At 43.2% G+C, this 22,879-nt stretch overlaps 2 protein-coding genes across 2 annotated transcripts; both read right to left on the bottom strand.

Annotated features, from left to right (window-relative positions):
* Nucleotides 1-28: 28 nt before the first annotated feature.
* Nucleotides 29-10,761, bottom strand: LOC311497079 (NACHT, LRR and PYD domains-containing protein 3-like). The gene is made up of 12 exons (XM_084557203.1): nucleotides 10,502-10,761; nucleotides 9,935-10,208; nucleotides 8,946-9,068; nucleotides 8,678-8,818; nucleotides 8,403-8,448; nucleotides 8,121-8,307; nucleotides 2,714-4,490; nucleotides 2,441-2,614; nucleotides 2,160-2,327; nucleotides 1,896-2,069; nucleotides 1,770-1,816; nucleotides 29-1,686 (listed from the first exon to the last, which is right to left on the bottom strand). Exons 2-12 carry the CDS (start codon nucleotides 9,958-9,960, stop codon nucleotides 1,160-1,162), a joined length of 3,390 nt encoding a protein of 1,129 aa, XP_084413329.1. The 5' UTR covers nucleotides 9,961-10,208; nucleotides 10,502-10,761; the 3' UTR covers nucleotides 29-1,159.
* Nucleotides 10,762-13,624: 2,863 nt separating this feature from the next.
* On the bottom strand, nucleotides 13,625-21,864 carry dek (DEK proto-oncogene). The gene is made up of 12 exons (XM_084557218.1): nucleotides 21,654-21,864; nucleotides 20,503-20,634; nucleotides 20,295-20,393; nucleotides 20,105-20,214; nucleotides 19,936-20,030; nucleotides 19,719-19,848; nucleotides 19,295-19,639; nucleotides 19,066-19,224; nucleotides 15,750-15,828; nucleotides 15,502-15,644; nucleotides 15,335-15,403; nucleotides 13,625-14,350 (listed from the first exon to the last, which is right to left on the bottom strand). Exons 2-12 carry the CDS (start codon nucleotides 20,615-20,617, stop codon nucleotides 14,339-14,341), a joined length of 1,356 nt encoding a protein of 451 aa, XP_084413344.1. The 5' UTR covers nucleotides 20,618-20,634; nucleotides 21,654-21,864; the 3' UTR covers nucleotides 13,625-14,338.
* Between the last annotated feature and the right edge of the window lie 1,015 nt (nucleotides 21,865-22,879).

Genomic DNA, 22,879 nt, shown 5'->3' on the forward strand with positions numbered 1-22,879 from the left:
TTAAAATGCCTTTTTACTGTTTAATAGAAGAAATGAACTCTGCATTGAACTGCAGTCAGATGTACAACGTTTTCAGTAGGCCAGCCTACCATTGTTGCAGAAATCACATATAAGAAGGTATCCCTTCCATTTCTGTTCATTTTCGCATATTCCAACATAACGAAGCGAGAAACGTCAAAATCGTCATGAGGAGATTCCTCCCAAACTGCCCAATCACGTCTTTGACCTGACGTCATGAGGGCGGGTTTCCGGTCGTGCAGATCGTGGAAAGCAACTGCAAGATCTGTCTGCAGGCGAAGACTCCCGCGATATTTTAAGGTCATGTGACATGGTGACGTAGTGGTAAGTCCCTCCCCGTCTGACTCAAGTCGGACAGAATTTCTAACCAGCATGCATTGCGTCCATCCCAGCATGCATTGCGTCCATCCCAGGATGCATCACGTCAAGTCAGACTCAGACAGATCTGCATCAAGTCGAACGCGCCTAACGTCTGAGGACCGTGACGGCCAGATCTGATAGGCTGAGGGACACTGGCCAGGTGCTCCTAATTGCCCAAACTGAGACCCGCCCACTAAGGTACCTGCAGAAACAGACAAGCAACAAGACACGGGGTAGACAATAAGGTAGACAAGAGAATTTTATTTTAACACATTAGTATATGTGTATATAATACTACAGACAGATCAGGACGGTATGATCAGAATTAAATGAAGTCAGAGAAGAATTAAAGTAAAACATAATAATCTTGATGACAACTGATCATTACATGTTAAACATCCAGAACAAGTTTAGGTAGAAAACATAAAACATCCAGAGTAGTTTAAGTAGAATAAGTAGTTTAATACTTGAACCTCATGAATACTCATTTACAAGATGGAACAAAACAAGCAGGAATCAAGGCTGTTTTATTTATACTGTGGGGTAGATGACAGGGTCATCTTCTACTTGGTTAATAGTGTTAGTGTTGTGAAAGGATGAGAAGATTCTATAAAAAGTATCAAAGATGAAATGACAACAGAACCAGAACAGATGAGCCGCGACACAGCAACAAATCTATGAACATCTATCTACAACACAACATCAAACAACGCCTCAGCAACAACCATCAACATGACAGGTTGGTCAATGATCAGACTCAGTGTGACTGAAGACTAATCAATTATCTCAGCCTCAGACTGCAGTCCTCACCCCACACCCTGAACACTGGGTAAAGAGGTTCAGTGAAGGTGGTGTTGAAGGTGTGCAGGTGTGTCAGAGACTCTCCAGAAACTCTGTAGAAGGACAGGATTCCTCCCTCCCAGTCCAGATAGACCGCTAGTCTACCAGAACCAGCCAGAGGGACCTGGAGGACGATGCTCTTGAAGTTATGATAGGCGTGGTAGCCGTGGACAGAACAATGCAGACTCCATGACACCTGGTTGTATCCCATCACACAGTCATTGCTCGGCCCTTTGCGGCTGATTTTCTTGTAGGTGACGCCGATCCCGGCCCAGTTTCCGTCCCACTCCACCTCCCAGTAACAGCGACCGGTCAGCCCCTGCTGGATCAGAACCTGGGCCCAGTAGTCGAACCGGTCCGGATGATCAGGATACGACTGCTCTCTGTCCCAGCTGACCTTTCGGTTGTCTTCAGAAAGGACGAGGAGTCTATGAGCCGTGTTAGGATCCAACGTAAGCTCACGTCCATCTGATGGCAGGAAGAAGTCAAGAGTTAGACGGGTACACTGGTAGCTCACGGCACTGACTGAGAATATACTGAACTGTACTCACATTTCCTCAGTCCTGGTTTAAACCAGTGTTCAGCGTTGTGGTGGACTCTGTGAGCAGATAGAGACACATGCTGTCTGTCAGACTGGGTCATGCTGAGGAAGATGTTGCTTAAAGACGGTTCTTTACCTGAGTTTAGTGAATTCACATTGAGCTTCCTCCAGAGCTCCAGAGATGAGCTTCACTCCAGACTCTCCCAGGTGATTGTAGCTCAGGTCCAGCTCACTCAGGTGAGATGGGTTAGACTTCACTGCAGAGGCCAAATAACCACAGCTTTGCTCTGTGATGCTGCAGAACGACAACCTGTGACAAACAGACACAAGTCAACCTTTACTGCTCGTTATATCCTTCACTATTAACATACATCCAATAATAGTTTTCTGTGTGTGATACCTGAGGACTTCCAGTTTACAGCTGACATTTCCCAGTCCGTTGCAGAGATTCTTCACTCCTGAATCTCTAATGTCGTTGTCACTCAGATCCATCTCTTGAAGATGTGATGACTTCAGAACTGAAGCCAGATCTTCACAGCATCTCTCAGTGAGACTGCAACGGTTCAGTCTGAGGGGACAAACAACTGACTGGTTAACAGCAGCACCAGCAGTCTATTCTTAGTGGAATGCTGCCATATTTGGTATGTCACCTATCAGTAATAATACTGCAGCATGACTCACCTCAGCGTCTTCAGTTGGCAGTGTGGGCTCTGGAGTCCGTTGCAGAGAAGTTTGATTCCTGAGTCTTTTAACACATTGTCACTCAGGTTTAGATGTTTCAGATCACTGCGGCTGGAGCTGAGAGTGACGGACAACTTCTGACAAGAGTCTTCAGTAAGATCACAATCATTCAACCTAATAGACACAAAGACAAAGTCAGTTTAGGATGAAAGTCTGTGGTATTTGTGTAGAATTGTTAAAAAATAATTCCAGAAAAACATAAAAGATACGTACATTGCTGATCTGGAAGCTTTGATGGCTGGCAGGAGCTTGACAAGACCTTCTTGTGTTCTGGAGTATTTCTTGAGGTGAATCTCTTCTGGCTTCTCTGGCGATGTCAGCAACACAAAGACCAGAGCTGCCCACCGAGCCGCAGAGCACTCGTCCATCACAGACTCTCGGTCTGAGTCCAAGTAGCTCTGGATGTCGTCCACTAGAGAGTGGTCGTTCAACTCATTCAGACAGTGGAAGAGATTGACGTACTTCTCTGGAGGAAGACTCTCTTCTATTTTCTGCTTGATGTAGTTGATGGTTTCATCATGACTTTGTGGATCACAGGTTTCTAGTCGTATCCCCAGAGCTCTGAGCTGACCCTGACTAGACTCCATGGAGAGTCCGAGGAGGAATCGCAGGAAGAGATCCAGGTGACCGTTGTCGCTTTTTAAGGCTCTGTCCACGGCAGCTTTGTGAAGTTTGGATAGAGGCTTGGTTCTGTCGGCCCGTTCAGGACTTTCAATCATCAGATTTACATTCTCAACCTTGTGCATCACATGGACGTATAAAGCTGCAAGAAACTCTTGGACTGACAAATGTACAAAGGTGTAGACTCTGAGATTCATCCAGAGCTCTTCTTTAAAGACTTGAGTGCACAATCCTGAATAGTCACATGCTTCTTTGACATCAATACCACATTCTCTAAGATCCTCCTCATAGAAGATGAGGTTGCCTTTCTCCAGCTGCTGGTAGGCCAACTTCCCAAGAGACATTATCAAGTTATTCCCTTGAGAGTCCAGCTGTTGCTCTTCACTGTACTTTAAGGACACCTTAGAGGTTTCATGTGCCACAAAGTGGATGTACATCTGAGTCAAAGTCTTGGGCAGTTTTCCTCCTCCAGCTTTGGCACATACTTCTCCCAGGACAATGGAGGAAATCCAGCAAAACACCGGCACATGGCACATGATGTACAGACTCCTTGTTGACCTGATGTTTGCGATCACTCTTTTGGCCAAGGTTTCATCAGCAATTTTCTTGAGGAAGTACTGCTCCTTCTGGTGGTTGTTGAAGCCTCGTATCTCAGTCTCCCGGTCAATGTACTCTAGAGGGATGCTGTAGGCTGCAGCAGGTCGGGTTGTTATCCACAGAATGGCGTTTGGAAGCAGCCTACCTGCAATGAGGTTAGTCAGCAGCACTTCCACTGGGTGTGTCTCGGTAGCATCAGAACATCTCACATTTCCCTCGAAATCCAGATAAAGTCTGGATTCATCGAGACCGTCCAGTATTAACAGAACTTTGTACTGACTCAGGTCTTTGATTCCAGAGTCTTGCAGGTCTGGAAAGAACAAATACAGGAGCTCCATCAAACTTAAACTTTTACCTCTGAGGAAATTCAGCTCCTTAAATTGAAGTGAAGACATGATGTGGATGTCTTGATGAGCCTTTTCCTCTGACCAGTCCAGCATGAACTTCAGTGTTAACACAGTTTTGCCAATGCCAGCGATCCCCTTGGTGAGCACCGTTCTGATTGGAGCACTTTGTTTGGGTAAGGGCTTGAAGATTTCCTCAGACCTGATGAGAGTTTCTGAAGACGTCCGTCTGTTGAATGCCGCCTCAATCTGTCTCACTTCATGTTCATTGTTGACCTCTCCTCTGCCTCCTTCTATCAGATAGAGCGTTGTATAAATCTCTTTCAGGGGCACAGGCTGTTTGTTAAACTGTTCCATCATGAACTCATGTTTCTGCTTCAAGGACCGTCTTAGTTTCCGCTGGTATATGACGACTCGTGCATAGTGACCTAACAGAGAAGGAATAAATATTGCATTGATCGGTGCAGCCAACATAAACACAAATTTAATCCGTTACAACATTTTGTTGTTTGAGACCCGGTGAAGAGCTGCTTTAAAGTTTTAGTTTCTGTTCTACATTTTATAAAAATGACTCATAACATCCTGAAAGTCGACAAAGAGAAGCTAACCAAACACAAGGTGTCATGGTTTGTGATTAGTTTTCTTGGGTTTCTGTTTATTGTATTTTGTTAAGTTCTTGTTTTTTTTACAGTCATGGTTCAGTGTTTACTTTTCCTGTTTTCTGTTTCCTGTTTTATTTTGTTAAGTTCTTGATTTCCTGTTATGTGTTACTCCCTGTGTTTCCCCCTTTAATTAGGTCATTGCTTTCTCCTTGTGTTATGTCCTGATTTGTTTCACCTGTGTCTCGTCACCCTTCTGCTCCCCATGTGTATATAAAGCCCTGCCTTCCCCTTTGCTCCTTGTCGTGTCATATGGTTTCTTTGCCATGTTCGTGTCTTTCCAGGTCATAGTTTTTCATCTCTTGTTCATGTCTTCATTGTGTTTTGTTTTTTGACATCCTGCCTCGTCTGCAGTGCCTTTAGTTTTGTCAGCTTTGTCTATTTTTTCATTAAATACCTTTTTGCCTACTCCTGCCTCAGCCCTCTGGGTCCTAACCCTAGTGATGGGCAATCGAGGCTTTGTTGAAGCCTCCACACGTGATTCAAAAAAAGGTTCATTACTCGAAGCTTCAGTGACACAGTGCTCTATTAGGACATCTAGTGGACAATAAAATGTAGTGCAATGGAGACGTGTCTTACTGGTTCATGCTTGTATGGGACTTGATTTGCCATGCACTTTCCTATTCGACTACATTACATGGATATGTGGTTTAAAGTTTATTATAAGAAAATTATATACATATAACAATAAAATAAATAATAAAGAACAAATGGGAATCGAACCCTTGTTTCGCTAACAAAAGACCGGTGATTTCACAGTGTACCACGAACCTCATTAGTGATGCACCGTTGTCGGTGGACCATTTTGATTACGTCACTGCTACACTCTATGAACCTTTGCTAATTTACACTAATGTTTATGTTTCAGCGCTTACATCAGCTATTTTCATTTGCTCTTGGTGGTTTAGTAGTGTTAGAGAATATTTGTACTGAATGCAACAGTGTCAAACCAAATCTCTCTTGACTCATTATTTGCTTCGAAGACTCATCTCATCTCTCCCGAAGAGCCGAGACAACCAAACCAGTGACAGGGTTTCTGAATGAAGCAGTGAAATGGTTCATACGTCACAAAACACGTGATTTGTCCGAACCAAAACTATACACGCACTTCTGACTATATATCTATATCTTATCTGTATCTCTCTCTCTATCTTATCTATATATAACGCTATTTAGGACTATCTATGTCTATCTATCAATCTAGTGTTATCTATGTAACTAATTTATCTATTTCTCTCTGAATCTTACGATCTATCTCCACAAAATACGCAACTAACTCCAACTACAGCAACAAACCAACCTACTCTGCAAAGAAACATTCAAATGAGCACCACTAAATAAGGATAGGATATCCGGGATATCCCTGAACACACTCGATCCCACCAGGTGATTCACATGACAAACCGAACCCCTCAGGTGATTCGTTTGCCGCTGAAGCATTCGAAGCACTTGAACTGCTTCGAACGTCACTCAAGTGTTTCAAACGTCACTAGACACGTGACCGAAGCACGCCTCGGCACAGTGGTTCGATATAATTGCTTCATGAGCTACGGCGCATTAGTCGGAGCCTCGGGTGTCAGAGGGCCATCACTACCTTTGGTTTTGTCAGCTTTGTCTTTTTTTTCACTAAATACATTTTTGCCTACTCCTGCCTCAGCCCTCTGGGTCCTAACCCTGCATGTAGAGACCATCCGTTCACCTTCTCTGTGTCGTACAAAGATACGGTGGTTGGAACCAAAGATCTCAAATCTGGACTCATCAGACCAAAGCACAGATTTCCACTGGTCTAATTAGCCTGGCGTAGCCATACTCAATTCTAGTCAGAATGTGAGTCTGGTACCGCTCCATAGGGCTGTGATTATGGGGCGTGTTTCAACCGAACCAGGAAAGAAAATGCCTCTGCACTCAATTGGATAGACCTATAACCAATCAGAGCAACGGAGTGTGCGACGCATGTTGTGTCCCATCTTCTTAGCGACCATCGGAGCCAGCTTGTTTGACTGTCCGTTAAATAAAGTTTGAAAAAAAAAACAAAAAAAAACATCGGAGCCAGCTGATAAATTAAACTTTTGCCGAATCCCGTACGAAGGACGGCAAAAACATCTTTCCGATTAACAAATGCCTTGATCGCATTTATCTGTTCCTCTTTTAAAATTAATGCGCTGTCGATATCTTCTAGAACAGAGTCGATGGCAGAATCTACACATCTCAGTTCTCCAGCGGCAGCCATCTTTGTTGTAAACAAATTCAACCCAAGCGTCACCAAGCGCTCTTTGGTGACGTGGTTACGTTACTGTTGATCATCTGTCCATCATCGTATAAAGCCCGTCCTGAGAATCTGATTGGTTCGAACAGCTTCTGTTCGAGCATAATTGCGCCTTAACGGAGCGACACCAGACCGAACTTCCAGACCAAAAAATGTTGTGGGCGGGACTAAGTTCGGCTGGCACCCAGGCTATGGTCTAATGTCCATTCCTTGTGTTTCTTGGCCCAAACAAATCTCTTCTGCTTGTTGCTTTTCCTTAGTGGTGGTTTTTTCTAGCAGCTGTTTGACCATAAAGGCCTGATTGGTGCAGTCTCCTCTGAACAGTTGATGTAGAGATGTGTCTGCTACTAGAACTCTGTGTGCCATTGATCTGGGCTCTAATCTGAGGTGATGTTAACTTGTGATTTCTGAGGCTGGTGACTGGATGAACTTATCCTCAGCAGCAGAGGTGACTCTTGGTCTTCCTTTCCTGGGGCCGTCCTCATGTCAGCCAGTTTCATCTTGATGGTTTTAACAGCTGCACTTAGGGACACATTCAAGGTTTTTGCAATCTTCTGCACTGACTGACCTTCAGTTCTTAAAGTAATGATGGACTGTCGTTTCTCTTTACTCAGCTGATTGGTTCTTGCCATAATATGAATTCTAACAGTTGTCAAATAGGGCTGTCAGCTGTGTACCAACCTGACTGATGGTCCCAACCCCATTAAGAAGACAAGAAATTCCACAAATGAACCTGACGTGGCTCACCTGTGAAGTGAAAACCATCTCAGGTGACTACATCATGAAGCTCACTGAGAGAAGACCAAGGGTTTACAGCGCTGTCAACAAAGCAGAGGGTGTCTACTCTGAGGACTCTAAGATATGAATCAGATTTAGTTATTTCACACTTTTTTGTTTACTACATAATTCCATATGTGTTCATTCATAGTTTTGATGTCTTCAGTGAGAATCTACAACGTAAATAATCATGAAAATAAAGAAAAACCATTAAATGAGAGGGTGTGTCCAAACTTCTGACTGGTACCGTTCATTGGTTGGGTTCTCTCAGTCTACTTTCAGGACTTGTCTGATGATGTTTTGAGTCATTTTATGAAGAAATGTATAAATTCCTCCAACAAACATTAACTACTTACTTTGCTCCAGAACGTCAGCATGTTGATGCTCATTCATGGTCCTCAAGACAGCGAGGGCAACCTTCAGAGCTGCTTCACGTGTTTCATCATCTACATCTTCCTCCTGCGGTCTCTTTCTTTTTCCTAAGAGGACATTATCTTGTCCCAGAGCATCCCTCAAGAGAGCCAAGGCCTTGGATTCAAACACCTGACAGAGATCATGAAATGTGATCAGTGTTACTGCAGTGATGCTCTGAAAGGAGTCAGAGATGAGCTGAACATTAAACCATATTAAATATCCACCTTGCTGCTGTCCTGGTGCTGCTGACGTCCTGATGACCTCTGACCTCTGAAGACATGAGATAACAGTCAAAGAACCATCAGACCTGACACCAGGGTTTGTTCAACCAACTACACACGATAAACTGAACAGAACATTTGTGGAAGGAGTCATGAACATGTAAAGAAGCTGGAAGTCTGATCTCTTCCATTCGCTGACAACATTAGGACAGAACTCAACTCTTTACTACATCACCATCCCATCTTTAATAACCAGGGACCAACACTCATCCTCTGACCTGTCTGCTGGAGGTTTGGGATCCATCTTCAAATCTGGAGGATATTCTCTGGATTGATCACTCTTGGCAACACTGGCTGAGGAAGACGCTGATTCTTCATCATGATCCCTCCTCTTCAGGTCTTCTTTGAGTCTAAAGCGTCTTCAACAAGGAGTAACATATCTCATATGTTTGAACAGTGACTCTTTAATCTGAACATTCAAACTAAAAGACGGTGAAAGAACAACAACAAGATCATGAAGTCATTTAAACAAACTCATCATCTTACTTTGCTCCTGGAGCTTCAGGATCCATCTTCAAATCTGGAGGATATTCTCTGGATTGATCACTCCTGGCAACACTGGCTTCTTCATCAGAGTCAGAGTCATTCATCTTCAGGTCTTCACTGAGTCTGTAAGTAACAACCAGACATCAGTCATTTCAGCTTCTGACTTAAAACCACCTGACAGACGATATATATAGACTCAGTTCAATTCAATTCAATTTTATTTATATAGCGTCAATAAAAAAAACAAATCGTCTCAAGACGCTTTACAAAAACCCGGCCTGAAACCTCCAGAGCAGCCTGAAGGCAACGGTGGCAGGAAAAACTCCCTTTTAACAGGAAGAAACCTTGAGCAGAACCAGAACCAGAACCAGAACCAGCTCATATGGAGGGACCCATCTGCCTAAGGCCAGCCGGGTACAGAGAGAAGAAAGAGAGAAGAGAACAGCAAGATAAACATCCATCTGTCATAGATACACATATCTGACTAAAGCGTACATGTGTAATCTGATGATACAAACTGATGATGTTACATGACAGTTTGAAAATGTAAGAGGAATCATAGGCAGGTTGGAGAACTGTTCATTCAGGTAGGAGAGGATAACTGCAGGATTCCATGAAGACTGGGCAGGCTGATGATTATACACACACACACACACACACACACACACACACGTATGAATATATGTTTGGACACTGACACATTTGAGGACATTCTCATACAAAGTCCTACAGCTTCCATCTAATGCTCGTCCACTACAGTCACAAAGAAAACGTTTGTTTTGTCCGACACAGGCTCCTCCCACAGTCCAGAGACGTGACGCTAGGTTAGTTCATACTTGTTTGGCTTAGCTTAATTTCCTGTAAGGTTAGAAGAGGTCTCTAATTTTTGAAGACATGCTTCTGTCTTTGTTTAAATGTAAAATAAATGATCAGAGGGATCTCATCTGGAATCATTCCAGCATTCAACCACCCGACGCTGATCACCTGACCTGTCTCCTGCAGCTTCAGGATCCATCTCTGTCTCTGATTGGATACCTGGGTCCTGGTCCTGGTTCTGGTCCTGGTCCTGGGTCCTGGTTCTGGTCCTGGTCCAGATGGTTTAGCTCAGAAACAGCTGGCTCTTTTTTCTGATGATTTAAAAGCTGCAGAGACATGAAGTGACCTCTCTGTCGAACGGAGAGTTCAGAGAGTTAGACTTTGGATCCAACCGACTGATAAAGATAAGATGTCCACTCCCTGGCCACTTCATTAGGTACACTAGTGCTGGAAGATAAAGCACAGAAAATAAATAAAAGGTTAAAACGTATTAAATAAAGAAAATAAATTAAAATAAAACCATAAAACATGTTCAGCGCGTAATAGAACTAAAGAACAAAACGTTTCACTGACGTTCAGATCACACTCTAACCGTCTCTTCACTTCCTGTTTTTAATCGGATCATTTTCCTTCAAACTATGTTATTTTTTTATTACTTTTCAAGTTTATTTTTTCTTTCTAACTTTAAAACTTTTCATTTTTCCGCTGCAGTTTAGGAAACTTCAGTAAAATCAGCCTACCTTGGTAGAAACTACCGAGTTTCTGCTCCTGATCTCAGACCTGATGGCGCAGCTTGAATACAAATACTTTCAGTTTCTGTTTGACAGAGACACGTTAACCAATGATCGAGCAGATCCAGATTAGAGAAGAGGAACAAGTCCTGGACTCTGTTCTTCTTCTTCTGTTAATATTTAAATAAACTGCTCCGTGTGTTCATTTATTATCTGTTATCTGATCTGAAGAAAACACTTTAGATGAGATCTGATCTCAGTTTGTGTGTCTGTAAATCAGCAGCGCCATCATGTGGTCAGTAGAATATTGTAGCAGCTGCTGTCTCTAATGGATCTCTACCTACCGCTGGATCAGAACCATCAACAGCTGCTGGTTGACTTGGAGACATGATCCAGATGTTGGAACAAGATGGAAAGACTCTCACATGTTAAGATCTGATTTATTCTAGAGACAAAGACTCAGATTAGACCTGAACCCTGGAAGCTTCATCCTCAGAGGAACCAGGGGCCTCATGTACGAACGTTGCGTAAGTACAAAAACGTTACGTAAGTACTCATTTACGTAAAAGTTCAGATGTATCAAGAGTGAAATGTCCGGGAACTTTGTACGTCCCAACGCCAACGACGTGGCTGGCGTACGCAGGATTCTACAGATGTTGATCCTTTGGCGACACTTAGAGGTGATGCCGGGAAACTGTCATAAATGTGAAAACTATTACTCTGACCGATCAGGACTGAGCCAGTCGACCCTGAGCAGAGCCATGCCAGCAGTGTGGGACGGAGTTATCCTCATGTCAGCCAGGTATATCAGATACCCACAATGCATCTGAACAGGTCAACATTAAAGAGCAATCTGCAGCCAGAGACGGTTTTCTGACTGTAATCAGAGCTATCAACTGTACACACATTGATATAAAAGAACCATCACATGAATTTGTAAACGTCAACAGGAAGATCATGATGCGCAAATGTAAACATTGTGGCAGCGTGTCAAAGAGGACATGTTTGTCTCCACTCCAGTCAGTGGCGTCTCTTCTCTTTCTGTGAAGTTCTTTTTTCCGTCTTACTCATTCTTATGTTTTCGTTTTCTGATCGCGCAGAGAGGGGAATCTCAGGTGGAGGGTCAATTTAAATATGATTTCCATATTTAAAAAGGGCGTGGACCGGGAGGGGTCCGGTACGCTCGATCGGGATGTACAAAGGAAATGTGCTTATAAATGCATGTAGATCTGAGCTTACGTCACGATTTAAAGGGGTCCTAGAACACATTTTTTGACCATTAGGAATTGATCTTTGAGCCTAAATAATGGCATATGTAAATTTGTGGGGCTGAAAACGCCCCAGGAGCACTGCTAGAGAGCCTAATACAAGGTCATAAATAAGCCCTGCAATGAAACAGTTTGTTTTTCCCGCCCACTCAGCAAGTTCATGAATAATGAAATGAGCTGCGTGCTGATTGGCCAGTTTACCCAAAGGCTGATTGGCCCACATATCCTGAAAGCTGATTGGCCTAATCCACCGGGCTGAAGCTAGAGCCAAAGCCGGCTTGATACTTTTTTTTTTGTTTTTTTTTAATATATTTTTTGGGGGCTTTTTGTTGCCTTTATTATAGAGATAGCTGAAGATAGACAGGAAAGGGGGCAGAGAGAGAGGGGATAACACGCAGCAAAAAGCCACAGGTCGGACTCGAACCCTGGGCTGCTGCAGCAAGGACTCATCCTCGGCACATGGGTCGCCAGCTCTACCCACTGAGCTATCCCGGCGACACAGCTGGCTTGATACTGTCCGAGGTTGGACAAACACTCCGGGGTGAAGTGGGCAGAACAAACTACCAACCTCGGGTTGAAGCTCTGTGGAACGCGGTTGTAAATGAACATCAACCATTCCCGCTGACAGTTGAGTTCTTGGGGAAGTCTGTGTAGAGTCTTGACCTGCCCCAAACATCCTGGAACATTACACGCATAGTCCGACATACCGTATCCCTCTTGTCAGAAACTGCGGTTAGCTGTCGCTGGGGCTAGCTAGCTAACGCCTCCGCCCTTACAGTGGGCTGGAACATGCAAATGAGAGAGGGTGTATCCAAAAGGGCTGGGCGCCTATTACGTAATATCGGAGCTCTGTTCAGATTTGCCCATTTCAACACGGCCGTTTCTAATTTTGAATTTGCATACGAAAGCAGGCTGGAGAAGGCGGTGAAGTTTTTGGTGTGGTCCTTAGACACCACTCGGAGCCTAAACTCAACATGAACAACGTAAATGTGGTTTTGATTCTAGGACCCCTTTAAGTGGAAATCTACGCAACTGTTAGTACATGAGGCCCCTGGTCTCTGATGAGGAACAAACATCTGATGATGAAGGAGATAAATAATGAGCGAAGTCTTTATGGTCTAATTCTACAGCTTGTTCTAAAATATGGATCATCTCTTAACTGAACTCCTCCTCCTCAGACCAGCCCTGTTGAGTAGGTGGTCTTTAATGTGACCCAGGACTCATTGTGTGTTCACACTACCAAAGGAAGGAGGTCACATGTGTCCCAGACCACCTCCACATGTGGACTGACACCAGATCTGGTTTCTTCACTCTTTCTGGTCTAGATCTGTGAAGCTCAGTGAAATGAACAAACACCAGTCGTTTTAAATCTTTATTATTTATTTCATTCTTTAAAACATAAACAAAACTAGAAACTCAAACAGTGACTAATTCAAGAAGACAGCAGTGGACCGTCAGCTCACGTTATCTGCTTAAGGCTAATGTTGGCTGCTTAATGCTAATGTTAGCTGCCTAATGCTAATGTTATCTGCTTAATGCTAATGTTGGCTGCTTAATGCTAATGTTATCTGCTTAATGCTAATGTTAGCTGCTTAATGCTAATGTTAGCTGCTTAATGCTCACGTTAGCTGCTTAAGGCTCACGTTAGCTGCTTAATGCTAATGTTAGCTGCTTAATGCTCACGTTAGCTGCTTAAGGCTCACGTTAGCTGCTTAATGCTAATGTTAGCTGCTTAATGCTAATGTTAGCTGCCTAATGCTAATGTTATCTGCTTAATGCTAATGTTGGCTGCTTAATGCTAATGTTATCTGCTTAATGCTAATGTTGGCTGCTTAATGCTAATGTTAGCTGCTTAATGCTAATGTTAGCTGCTTAATGCTCACGTTAGCTGCTTAAGGCTCACGTTAGCTGCTTAATGCTAATGTTAGCTGCTTAATGCTCACGTTAGCTGCTTAAGGCTCACGTTAGCTGCTTAATGCTAATGTTAGCTGCTTAATGCTCACATTAGCTGCTTAAGGCTCACGTTAGCTGCTTAATGCTAATATTAGCTGCTTAATGCTAATGTTAGCTGCTTAATGCTAATGTTAGCTGCTTAAGGCTCACGTTAGCTGCTTATTGCTAATGTTAGCTGCTTAATGCTAATGTTAGCTGGTTTAGTTTAACATTGGATTTAGTTTTTCTATTCTTTTCTATTGTGTCCATCTTGTGTTTTCTGTCCTCTGATTATTTTTGCTTTTATTTTGAAGGTTCCTTCATGTCTCGTTCTACTTCCTGTCTCCTGTCTGTCTCCGTCTCCGTCTCTGTCTCTGCTCAGACTCAGATCCTCCAACATTAAATTTAAATCAGACTCAGACACGTTTGCTCCAAAACGTATAATTTTAATCATTCAGTGAAATATTTTCATTCAACACATAAATGTCCAGAACGGAAGGTTTTCCTTCTAAATGTCTCTGACCTCGTCTTCAGGGTCATGGTGTCGGCTTGGTGCTGGTTGATGGTTAAAATGAGAAGCTACAAACAAGTCACACGAGAATAAAACATGATCCAACATCCTGGTTCTCCTGGTTCTCCTGGTTCTTCATGTGATGAGCTGAGAAGAGAAATGTTATCGTCAGTAGCTCTGGTCTCATTCATCATGTGTTCATTCATCATGTGTTCATTCATCATGTGTTCATCATGTGTTCATCATGTGTTCATTCATTCATCATGTGTTCATTCATCATGTGTTCATCATGTGTTCATCATGTGTTCATTCATTCATCATGTGTTCATTCATCATGTGTTCATTCATCATGTGTTCATCATGTATTCATCATGTGTTCATTCATCATGTGTTCATTCATCATGTGTTCATTCATCATGTGTTCATTCATCATGTGTTCATCTCTTTAAACTTGCTCCAGTGTTTAAACATCTTTAAAACATTTGTTCTGGTTTCGTTTGGTTCTTTTATTAATAATTAAACATTATTCATGTCCCTGTGGACGAATCAGAATAATCAGCTGTAGCTGAGACCAGTTTAACGTCCAGCGTGTCCTCGACTTTATTAATCTTCATCATGTTTTCATGTTTCATCTTCCTCTTCTTCCTGTTTATTTAACCTGAGAGTCTGATCTAATACAATCTTTTATTTTCTAGTTTATTAAACGTCAGAAACAGTGACGCGTGTCTTTAAAGGATGATGCCTGGTCCTGAATGATCCAGTAATCTGAACCAGAACCAGAACCAGACCTGAACACGTCTTCCTGTGTTAGCGGCCGAGCCTTTCCCTTTAAGGAAAGTGTCTGACAGCTAACGATGCTAAAAGCAGTTAATGCTAATCTGCTGCTCTCATCACTGCTGAGATACGACCAGAACCAGAAGCTAACTAGCAGCAACGAGGTGGTCCAGCTGACAGCTGATCATTCATGTTGTTAAACCACCTGACTCTGACAGACGTTTAGCTTCTACTGTGGTTCTACTGTGGTTCTACTGTGGTTCCTTTAATTACTGTGATGCAGAGATACGTAACGATGATGGGATCAGCTGATCAGCAGTCATCCTGTAATAACAGACTGTGATTAGAGAGACTCACTGATTTGACTGTTCCTTTGATGAAGCTCTTCCTGTCGGTCAGGTCATGATCTGGGTACGTGTCAAACACCTGAAACACAGGACGTCCCATCAGAGCTCAGCTATAGGGTCAGGGGTTAGGGGGTCAGGGGGTCAGGGGTCAGGGGTCACCAGGAGGAGGCTCCTCACCCTCTGACAGATCTGTTTCATGGTCATCTCCTCCAGGTTGGCCTCCTTCAGGAGACTCTGCACCGTCTCCTTCAGCTGATCGTCACTCGGAGCTTTCTTGATCATCTTGATGAGCGGCTCATCGTCGTCTGAACTGTCCTTCGCTGCAACAACAACCACAAACACTCAGTGACAATTTATTAGGAACACCAGCTGTCCTCTGAAGCTGATTAATTAGACGTAGTTAGAGCTGATGTTAACGAGCTCACCTGCGTCTGTGTTGTTCCTGTTGCTGCTGCTGCTGTCGGCCTTCTTTGTTTTAGCTCGAGAGGTTTTCTTCTGTTTGGGCTGAAAGGCCACAGAACATTAACCTCATTAACATATCTGACCTCATTAACATAACTGACCTCATTAACATAACTGACCTCATTAACATAACTGACCTCATTAACATAACTGGCCCCATTAACATAACTGGCCTCATCAACATAACTGGCCTCATCAACATAACTAACCTCATTAACATAACTGACCTCATCAACATATCTGACCTCATTAACATATCTGACCTCATTAACATAACTGACCTCATTAACATAACTGACCTCATTAACATAACTGGCCCCATTAACATAACTGGCCTCATCAACATAACTGGCCTCATCAACATAACTAACCTCATTAACATAACTGACCTCATTAACATAACTGACCTCATCAACATAACTGACCTCATCAACATATCTGACCTCATTAACATATCTGACCTCATCAACATATCTGACCTCATCAACATAACTGACCTCATCAACATATCTGACCTCATTAACATATCTGACCTCATCAACATATCTGACCTCATCAACATATCTGACCTCATCAACATAACTGGCCTCATCAACATAACTGGCCTCATCAACATAACTGACCTCATCAACATAACTGACCTCATCAACATATCTGACCTCATCAACATAACTGACCTCATCAACATAACTGACCTCATCAACATAACTGACCTCATCAACATATCTGACCTCATTAACATATCTGACCTCATCAACATATCTGACCTCATCAACATATCTGACCTCATCAACATAACTGACCTCATCAACATAACTGACCTCATCAACATATCTGACCTCATCAACATAACTGACCTCATTAACATAGCTGACCTCATCAACATAGCTGACCTCATCAACATATCTGACCTCATCAACATATCTGACATCATCAACATAGCTGACATCATCAACATAGCTGACCTCATCAACATAACTGACCTCATCAACATAGCTGACCTCATCAACATAGCTGACCTCATCAACATATCTGACCTCATCAACATATCTGACCTCATCAACATATCTGACCTCATCAACATAGCTGACCTCATCAACATATCTGACATCATCAACATAGCTGACCTCATCAACATAGCTGACCTCATCAACATAGCTGACCTCATCAACATATCTGACCTCATCAACATATCTGACATCATCAACATATCTGACCTCATCAACATAGCTGACCTCATCAACATAGCTGACATCATCAACATAGCTGACCTCATCAACATAACTGACCTCATCAACATAACTGACCTCATCAACATAACTGACCTCATCAACATATCTGACCTCATCAACATATCTGACATCATCAACATAGCTGACCTCGTCAACATAACTGACCTCGTCAACATATCTGACCTCGTCAACATAACTGACCTCGTCAACATAACTGACCTCGTCAACATATCTGACCTCGTCAACATATCTGACCTCATCAACATAACTGACCTCATCAACATAACTGACCTCATCAACATATCTGACCTCATCAACATATCTGACCTCGTCAACATAACTGACCTCGTTAACATAACTGACCTCGTCAACATATCTGACCTCGTCAACATAACTGACCTCATCAACATATCTGACCTCATTAACATATCTGACCTCATCAACATATCTGACCTCATCAACATATCTGACCTCATCAACATATCTGACATCATCAACATATATGACATCATCAACATATATGACATCATCAACATATCTGACCTCATCAACATATCTGACCTCATCAACATATCTGACCTCATCAACATAACTGACCTCGTTAACATAACTGACCTCATCAACATAACTGACCTCATCAACATAACTGACCTCATCAACATAACTGACCTCGTTAACATAACTGACCTCGTCAACATATCTGACCTCATCAACATAACTGACCTCATCAACATATCTGACCTCATCAACATATCTGACCTCATTAACATATCTGACCTCATTAACATATCTGACCTCATCAACATATCTGACCTCATCAACATATATGACATCATCAACATATATGACATCATCAACATATATGACCTCATCAACATATCTGACCTCATCAACATATCTGACCTCATCAACATATCTGACCTCATCAACATAACTGACCTCGTTAACATAACTGACCTCATCAACATATCTGACCTCATCAACATATCTGACCTCATCAACATAACTGACATCATCAACATAACTGACCTCATCAACATATCTGACCTCATTAACATAGCTGACCTCATCAACATATCTGACCTCATCAACATATCTGACCTCATCAACATATCTGACCTCATTAACATATCTGACCTCATCAACATATCTGACCTCATCAACATATCTGACCTCATCAACATATCTGACATCATCAACATATATGACATCATCAACATATCTGACCTCATCAACATATCTGACCTCATCAACATATCTGACCTCATCAACATATCTGACCTCATCAACATAACTGACCTCATCAACATATCTGACCTCATCAACATATCTGACCTCATTAACATATCTGACCTCATCAACATATCTGACCTCATCAACATAGCTGACCTCATCAACATATATGACATCATCAACATATATGACATCATCAACATATATGACATCATCAACATATCTGACCTCATTAACATATCTGACCTCATCAACATATCTGACCTCATCAACATATATGACATCATCAACATATATGACATCATCAACATATCTGGCCTCATCAACATAACTGACCTCATTAACATATCCGACCTCATTAACATATCCGACCTCATTAACATATCCGACCTCATTAACATATCTGACATCATCAACATAACTGACCTCATCAACATATCTGACCTCATCAACATATCTGACCTCATCAACATATCTGACCTCATTAACATATCTGACCTCATCAACATATCTGACCTCATCAACATATCTGACCTCATCAACATAGCTGACCTCATCAACATATATGACATCATCAACATATATGACCTCATTAACATATCTGACCTCATCAACATATCTGACCTCATCAACATATATGACATCATCAACATATCTGGCCTCATCAACATAACTGACCTCATTAACATATCCGACCTCATTAACATATCCGACCTCATTAACATATCTGACCTCATCAACATAGCTGACCTCATCAACATATCTGACCTCATCAACATAACTGGCCTCATTAACATAATTTTCTTGTTCTCACCTTCTCGTCTGCGTCGCTGTCTCCGTCGGACTCGTCTGAACTTTCCTTCTTCACCCTCTTCTTCGGCGGCCCCGTCTTCTTCGCTGGTGTCCTCTGTCTCTTGACGGACGCTGTCTTCTTGGACGTCGTCTTCCCTCTGCCTGACTTGGACCTGGAGGACTGAGACAGTGTCGGAGGTTTTAGTGTTAACACGATCAGCTGTCAGTCATTGTTGCATCGCTGCATTCACCTCTTCGTCTTCATCATCCTCCTCCTCCTCCTCCTCCTCCTCCTCCTCTTTGTCCTCAGACTCCTCTGACTTATCAGACTGGTCCTCCTCCCTCTCTGAAGGTTTCTCCTCCATGTCCGACCCCTCGGCCTCAGCTGAAGCCCCCGCCTTCTCATCTTCCTCGTCGTCGTCCTCGTCGCTGCTCGTTTCCATGACGATGGCTTTGGACTTGCTTCCCGTTTTGGACTTCTTGGGACTGGACGACGAGCTCCTGGCTTTGGGTTTGCTCTTCTTCTTGGTTTTGGCGTTGGAGTCGTCCCCTGACAGCTTCTTCTTGGATTTCTTCTTCTTCTTGACGGGCAGGCGCTGCCAACGACAAACAGAGCAGGTGTTTGTACAGGTGACACCTCCAGGATGAGTCGGAGCCACAGACCCGGCCGCTCACCTTCCCGCTGTTTTTAGGTGCGATGAGGAAAGTCAGGATCCTGTCGACCAGGTCGGAGTGGGTTCCCTTCTTCTCCAGGTCCAGGACGCTGCAGACCACCTTCAGTTTACTGTTGGTGAAATGTGAACTCCTGTATTTAAAGACCAGAGACAGATGATCGTCAGTGAGGACTATGAATGAACACGGTCACAGAGTTTTTCTCTGAGAACAAACTCACTTGAGAAGTTTTTCTCGTTTCTTTGTGAACTGTTCACTGTCTGCGTCGAAGGAGAAGCCGTTGAACAGACGCAGGTTCTTCTTTATTGTCGCCATCTAATAAAAGTAGAGACAATAATCGTGAGTCTCTGTAAATAACCTGGAGACCTCTGACCCCCAGGTGATCGTACCTTTCCTGGCCGGTCGAACAGGATGGCGTGCAGAGGCTTCAGGTCCGCCGGCTTCATCTTGGTGATCTGGTAGCTGGTGCGTGGAATGTCTCCTAATTTATCTCCACTACCTGAAGACATGGTACGCTGGTCAGCAGGTGTCTGACGCTGAGTTAATCTGTCACAGAGGTTATTACAGGAGCTTATTCACCGTCTCCAATCTGCAGCTTCTTCATCTGCTTCGGCGCCTGAAAGTCGAGTCTCTCCACCGTCTTCTTCGCTCGCTTTCCTTCAACGATTTCACCGACGGCTGCGACAACAAGAAACAGAGGTCAGTCGAGCATGTGTCTGACAGCCGGCGTTTAACCGGAGAGGATCGATGAAACGTTTTACAGGTCAGAACCATCTGCATCTGTTACCAGGAGATTTGGAGCTGCCCTTGTTCAGACTCATCTGGTCGTCCCGGGACGTGTCGTCCACCTCCTCCTCGGACAGCGCAGGGCTCTCCATCGGTTCCTCAGCCACGTTGCTCATGTCAGCTGCAGTCTGGACTGTTAGCACAACAGTGATCACACAGACAACACAAATACACGCGCTATAACTTCTCTTCCTATTTAAACACATTCTTATGTTTACTACAGGTCACTTACATGTGCATCTGAGAGTCAAGTCAAAACTCTGAGAAATCAGATGAAAACCATTCAACTGTTTTTAGTTTTAGACTAAATTATCTTTAGTGCTCCAGATTCATCAGCTCATAAACATCAGCTGAGAGTTCAGTCGGAGGATGACTCCAGAACTCACTTCCCTCTTCATCTCAAAACAAACAAAACATCGCGATGTTTGCAAAGGGTCGTTGTCGATCAGAGTTCAGGAAAGCAACTTAAAAGATTTAAATTTAACTTTATTGAATGCCGAACTATAGTTTAACCTCTAATACTTCATGACGCCTCTAAACGAGTCGCTGTTAACCTGAGAACAGTCGGTTAGTAGATTTTTTTCCCATAAATCCGTAATTTTTCTATGGAGTCTGGCAGCTGGAGTTAAAGAAGCTAGCGGAGGTGAACTTAACGGGGCATCCAGCTCGTATCTGGACTCGAGAAGTCTGCTGCGGAGCTTCTCCGTGTTTTAAGATATATTCAGAGTTTTATTGTGAAGGTTCTGGTCTGATCTGACTCTTTATTCCTTCACAATAAACGTTCAGGCAGATTGGCGCGCTGCAACTTCACGTTAAGCCTTAGAAGCCGTTAGCCGTTAGCCGCTAGCCGCTATTACACTCAGACACGAACGAATCCTTCCAGACTCGGTTCTGAGTCGACCCGCTGTTCGTCGGCCCGTATCCCGCTGGTAACGAGTTTAAAGCGGAGTTTAAAAATGAACCGAGCTGTTTACGTTCCCCGCGCAGCTAGCCGAAGATGCTAACGTTGACGTTGGCTACGATGTTACTGACGTCCAGCCGTCACACGGAGATAAAGAGCCGTGAAACATTTAAATAAAAGTCCTCCGACGTGTCTCCAAACACCCGCAGCGTCGCTGTCACTCATTAGAGAAGAAACTCAGTGAAGTTTACCTCGTCCTGGTTCTCAGAGCCACGGTTCATCTGTCACTTTCTTGTTTTTGATTTCATGATGGCGGTTTCTCTAGGGGGCGGGGACTACAGCCTCAGCTGCTTCACTGATTGGACAGGACCCCATGACGTTTCGCTTCTTCGTGTTGTTAATGGCCACCTCTGATGTTGAATTATCGCCCCCTGGTGTTAATATTATTCGCTCAGTGGCCAGTTCATTAGGTACACCAGTGACAGCATTATACATTAAACATTAGATTATATATTATTTTATTAAACTAGAATATACTTTAAAGAACCTGAAGATACTTTATATTCTGTATTTTTTTGTACTATAATTTGATCTATAAATATTATTAAGAGTATTAGTGGTCATCACTGATGCCTCCCAGCCAGAAGGTTCTGGGTTCTAATCCAGGCCGACTGGTTCCTTTCTGTGTGGAGTTGCATGTTCTCCCTGTGTCTGCGTGGGTTCTCTCAAATAAATAAATAAATAAAACAGAAGATAATAGAATAAAACAAAATTTTAAAAATGAAATACAATGAATAGAACAGAATAAAATGCAGTCAAATAAAGTGATTTTATTTCTACTTGACACATGGTGGCGCTGTGGGTGCAGCGAGCTGGGCTCAGAAAGTGGAGCAGCTTCTCCAGCTCCATCCCGTTTGAATTAGGAGACGGTGTGTTGCCTAGCAACAGCCTCTCAGAGAGAGGAGACAGGTATGGAGGCTGATTAATGCCCTCACCCATCATCTCACCTTCTCATTGGTCCTTGAGTAAAACCATCAAACGTCTGGGATGAGGAAAGAACAGAAGGAGGCCTCTCTTCGTTCTGATGACATGTTCAGTTCCCACCGTGAAGAATAAAAACATGAATGAACCAGCACCATGACCCCAGCTGACATGGTTCTGGATGAACCGTTCATGTGAACCACCTCCACCTGAGTCGATGTCTTCAGAACCAGTGTGTCCAGGACTAGAGACGTCCTACTGTTATCTCTGGAGAACATGTGGACGTTGTTGTCCTCTAAAGAGTGGACTCCACCCACAGATGTTTCAGACATTAGAGCTGAACACTTGGAGGAAACGTCTTCTGGTCCAGAGTTTGTCTCATCTTGTTTTTTTCCTGACCTGGATGAACCTTCACGACTCTGAGGCTCTGAAGAATAAAACATGTTCTTTGTTACCAAAGAATTTAATGTTAAAATGTGTGGACAGACTCATCTAC

This window comes from Chelon labrosus, assembly GCF_963514085.1.
Source record: "Chelon labrosus genome assembly, chromosome: 12".
NCBI lineage: Eukaryota > Metazoa > Chordata > Actinopteri > Mugiliformes > Mugilidae > Chelon > Chelon labrosus.